This window comes from Papilio polytes, unplaced genomic scaffold, assembly GCF_000836215.1.
Source record: "Papilio polytes unplaced genomic scaffold, Ppol_1.0 DF823923.1, whole genome shotgun sequence".
In the NCBI taxonomy this organism is placed as follows: Eukaryota; Metazoa; Arthropoda; class Insecta; order Lepidoptera; family Papilionidae; genus Papilio; species Papilio polytes.
Genome location: NW_013525281.1, coordinates 5450685 through 5455571, shown reverse-complemented (window position 1 = coordinate 5455571; position 4887 = coordinate 5450685). Strand labels below are relative to the sequence as shown.

The 4887-nt window shown below is 34.0% G+C and overlaps 1 protein-coding gene across 1 annotated transcript in view; it reads left to right on the top strand.

The window, feature by feature from the left end:
- LOC106102132 (zinc finger protein 609-like) overlaps positions 1-4887 on the top strand; it is a 53570-nt gene that overhangs the window by 2245 nt on the left and 46438 nt on the right. The window contains exon 2 of the mRNA XM_013281542.1: positions 889-923. Coding sequence (XP_013136996.1) covers positions 889-923 — 35 coding nt within the window. The remainder of the gene's footprint in view (positions 1-888; positions 924-4887) is intronic.

The window sequence follows — 4887 nt, the reverse complement described above, 5'->3', positions numbered from 1 at the left end:
CCCCCACCCACTGCGCCTCCTCGTCCCCTCCGCCGCCTCGCCGCTGAGATTGCTGTGGACTCGACAATCGATATTCAATCTCTTTGACGCTACGCTCTGCCTACTTTCCTTACTTTGTGTCGACGTTTAAAGCAGATTATTGAGATGGAGCAAGCGACGCTTGAAAATTCAACACCTTATTTTTTATTGTTTGTATTTATTTAATCCGTGGAGCTTCGTTCTTATAAAAATATAATCATTCGATCTTTTTTGTTTCTTTATTATTCTATTAAGATATATAATGTATTTTGTGATTTATTTTATTTGTTTATTTATCTTTCGACAAATAACACATTCAATGTGTGGTCATGAAATGTCGTTTTAATTTATTTTATATCAAGAATCTAAATAGATAACATTTTATTTCTGGGTTCTCTATTAGACTTATATGGCCTCTATTAAATTATTTTCTAAACGATATTTCAGGCGCTAAGTTGTAGAATTTATAATCCTTACATTGGGTTTAAAACACCGGCTGCACGAAAAAGGAATAAAAAAGTAACGAATTACTGGTGCATGTGACATTTTTTTAATATCCTTTTGGATAACAATTTAATATTGAATACGTAACCAGTGTTTATTAAGTATTTGATAGCTCATCTGCATATACCCAGAAGGCATGCATGGAGCTGGTTATTAGGTGTGCATACGTAATTTGTTTGTTAAAGACGACGGCACGCAGTTATACCCGCGCTCTGAATTATTTAAATTCTACCCTCGTCGAGATTCAGGGCGGCGAACCCACCCTCCCATTTTGTGCTCGGATGAATCTCGTTGTGTGCGTTCGTATTTTATTGCGCTTGTGTGTACGTTTGTGACTACCACTTCGTTCTGAGTTCCTGGTACAAGCGAGCTTTGGATTCTTTGTTCTGAAATCGTTGGAAGTAAGTAATATAAAATTTAAAAGAAATATTACTTATTTCCTTTCTTTAGAGAACAGATAACAAATTGATTTTATTGTAGTAATACTTTGTGGTCAATAAATAGACCGTTATAAAGTTAATATTTATAAGTAATTTCCATTTTCAATCATGAAATATCAATTGATGTTAAATTTATTCATAGCGGTGGCCAAGTCGCTTTTGTAATGCCGTTTTCATTTCATTGATTGCTTTTGAAACACGGAATAATAACAATCGAATTAATGTGCGGTTATTTCAGATATTACAAAAGGGCCTTCTTCGTTCGTACAAGTCGTGCGGACGGGTGGATAAAGGCCTTCGACGTTTTGAATAAGAATATATTTTAAAGATATTTTAAAGGGATCTCAAAGCGCAGAGGGAAGAAAATAAACAATTTCTCTACATTTTATTAATGTTTGTACAATTTCACTTGAACACAACACACGATCATAGAGTATAAATATCGTAGAAAGGTTAAATGGAAATCATCTTTTGGTTTGTCTAAAAAATGTGGACGCATATTTTACTGTCATTATAAATCTACACTTAAATATGATCATTTATAAACCAGTATTTATAAATATCTGTAATATGTACATTATTTAAAATTAACGTAAATGAAATCCTCGGCCGTCTCATTTGTCTTTCAATAAAATGGAAGGAGCGTGCGCGTGACGGAATATATTTCCAAACGTTTATTCAGAATTAAAACGTACACACGAGCTGAGGCAAGCCGAGCGCCGAGCGCCGAGCTCTGCGGTTGTAAATTAAGCAACACGTCACAGACTAAACATCGCAGAATCGAAATATTACCGGAATAAACATTCGACGAAAGAAAATTTTAGCCAGCAATTTGGACGTGACTCCGGTGGCTACGAATGTTTATAGCCGGTAATATTTTGATGCGGCCCGCCACCCACGTAACCGCATTCGTCTATTTAAAGACGGCCCCTCAAAGAAACCTCGCCGGCCACTCCACTTCTATTTGTATCGCCTTAAATTACGCCTCGCTAAATCAAAAACGAGATATTTTAATGACAAGCTTATATTTCAAGCCGAGATCAATTACTGTTTTCTTTTAATCCGACTTTTATAATTTTGATGTGATTCTTTTATTTCTTAACTAAACTTTAAATGTATAGGAATTTTTATTTACTTGTATTCCTTGAGAATTTTAAATTGTATTTCAGCTGATTTTATTGTTTTGCCCTTGGTTTAACAGTTTTGTTTGTTTTATTAAATTCATAGTTTATTACAGTTATTATCTTGTGTTTGAAACAAAGGTATTAAATAAATAATTGAATTTTGACCTCTGTTTGTTAACAAGTTAATCAAACAGACGTGTCATTAGGCATTAAGCATCATGTTTCAATCTATCTCGGTCGAATTGATAATAACAGGGTTGCATAAGCTCGCGCAGCTACTGGCAGCTGTTGCTAATTAGTCCAACCGCGCGCTAATTATTATTTAGTCTGTGTTAATGCTAATGTCTGCTCTGTTCATGTCTTGCTCTATGCCCGCCGAGGATAGGACAACTAAATTACATGTTTCCAGTACGTACTTACAGAAATACTGATGTTTAGTGATATAATATCACTTATCTTACTAATATTATAAATGCGAAAGTTTAGATGGATGGATGTTTGTTAGAGTTTATAGCTTAAACAGCTGAAGGGATCTCAATGAAATCTTGCATAGATGTAGAGTATAGTCAGGAAGAACACATAGGCCACTTGCTTTTTTTTTTATTCCGCGCGGACGTAGTCGCGGACGAAAGCTAGTTAGAAATAAATTTTGTTATGGTATGATGAAACCCGTACATAAAATGCTTAAATCAATTGTGGGTAAATTTAAAAATACAAAACACAATTTGTGGTTAAAACATTCCCGTATTTTTTGGCAATGGTAGTATATAAATATTGCTCATTTACATACAAAGTTTTCAGCATAATATTCGTTCACGCTAATCTTTTATAATCTTGAGACATTCCAATTACTTTGGGGATACAGTTCTGTCAACTACGTCTTTTTATCTCGACACGAAACGTTTTTATCAAAAAGATAGAGAAATATTCATAAAGAGTGAACGCGTTTGCTACAAATTAGTTTTCGTGGGTGTGTTAGATCGGAATACAATATCTTTATCGCAATAATGTTTATTTTCACCAAAAACCTCATGTTTGTTTGATACCATAATGTTTTACGTAGCTCCTTTGGTACGTTTTAGATGAAAACATCAAAATTAATAAAGATTATGGATTTTTCCTTATCTTTATAAAATTTTCAAGACCTAAAAATATTTGATAAACAGATATTGTGTTTAAATTCATTCACTTATTGTACATTATGTGATTTTGTCCTCAAATATGGCAATTTTATTTTATGTGTTACTTAAAAGGATTTCAGATAAAATCTAAACATTATCTGTAATTTAAAGATGATGTGCATTTCCTTTTTGTTTAATCTTTATTATAATGGTGTGTGAATATAAATTCAAATGTTATTTTCGTTTTGTTACGTTTCCAGCGAGCGCTGCTACGTTTTACAAAGAACATAAGTAACATTTTGTAGCCCGTAAATATGTTTAAACAGAACTCATGCTGTGCATCTTTCGTGTCGGAATGTTGTTTCTGAAATGTGTTTACAATGTTTTAGTTTACTTTGTGCTTCCTTTGTGTAATCGTTTAATGCAATGTACGCTTCAACAATATCAACAAAGTCCTTAAAAAGTTAGTTTTTCTAAACCTTTAAAAAGTAAACCACAAAGTAATTAACATCAATGGATACCATTTGTAAAAAATCGTAACCTCAATAACTTTATATTTAAAATTGTATTAACCCTCTCAAACATAAGATCGCGGAGTTCCATTATTAAAATTAAATAAAGAATAACAACTAACTGCTACAGTTAGTTAGTTAAAGTTCGTTTCTTTTGTTTCGAAATAAGTTAACAGTAATAACTGTCGTGTACCAGGAGTACATGAAGTGCGAGTAGTCGAGCGTCGCAAATGAAGCGGAATTCGTGGCTTGGTATAATTTCCTCGAGTCAGTCGTTTGAGCGCGGCGGCGAGCGCTGCGAGGGGCGCCGTCACTCGACAACGGATTAAATAAAGTTTCGTAGCGCGTTAATTGCCACCAGGGGCTCGCTGCCGAGCGCTTGCCGTGTCTATAATGAGACGGCTTCTTTAATGAAAATACTGAGACCATACTCCCTCCCTATACTTTGCGAGCGATTCACACGGTTATGACTGCAACCAATCTTCATTGTTGAAATAAATTACTTTTATATTTCATCTAAATAGTTAGTTTACCGGTCGCTAGTCACGATTTTAGACCACACATGTTTTAACTTTTTTATTACGCTTAAGTAACTTTTATTGTACAAAGATGCTTTTTACATTACATTCATTACAGTTTGTTGATAGGTAGTGATTTTATATCGTAAGCAATTGACCACGATCACGGCTATCGATCGTGCAAAGCAGCGGGTTTGATGGTAATAATTACACAGATTGGTGTAGAGATAATTGAAATCGCATGAATTCGAGATGTACAACGGGCACGGTGTACACGTCAGATCGCGTGACCGTAATGATTAAGGTCCCAAAAAAACTAGGTAAAGTATATCGGGATATTTGGTTCTCGGAATTAGTGGCTCTGACGTGCCGTGCGCGTTGTCGCGTTCGAGTTTGTTCGTACGGTTATCATTATATAAATTAAAACGTAGTAAACTTTACGTTTCAAAAACAATTTTAATTAGAAATAAATCGAGATTAAAAATGAATTTGAGTTTGAATTTCTGGACGGCAGTCGTTTGATATTAAAAATGTAGTTACTAGGAATGCATAATCTTCCTTTGACATTAATAAAAATAAAAAAAATAAGAGCGCAAGTATATTAAAGTACCTTTTTATTTATATAAAATGTAAGCGAACATTTAAATAAA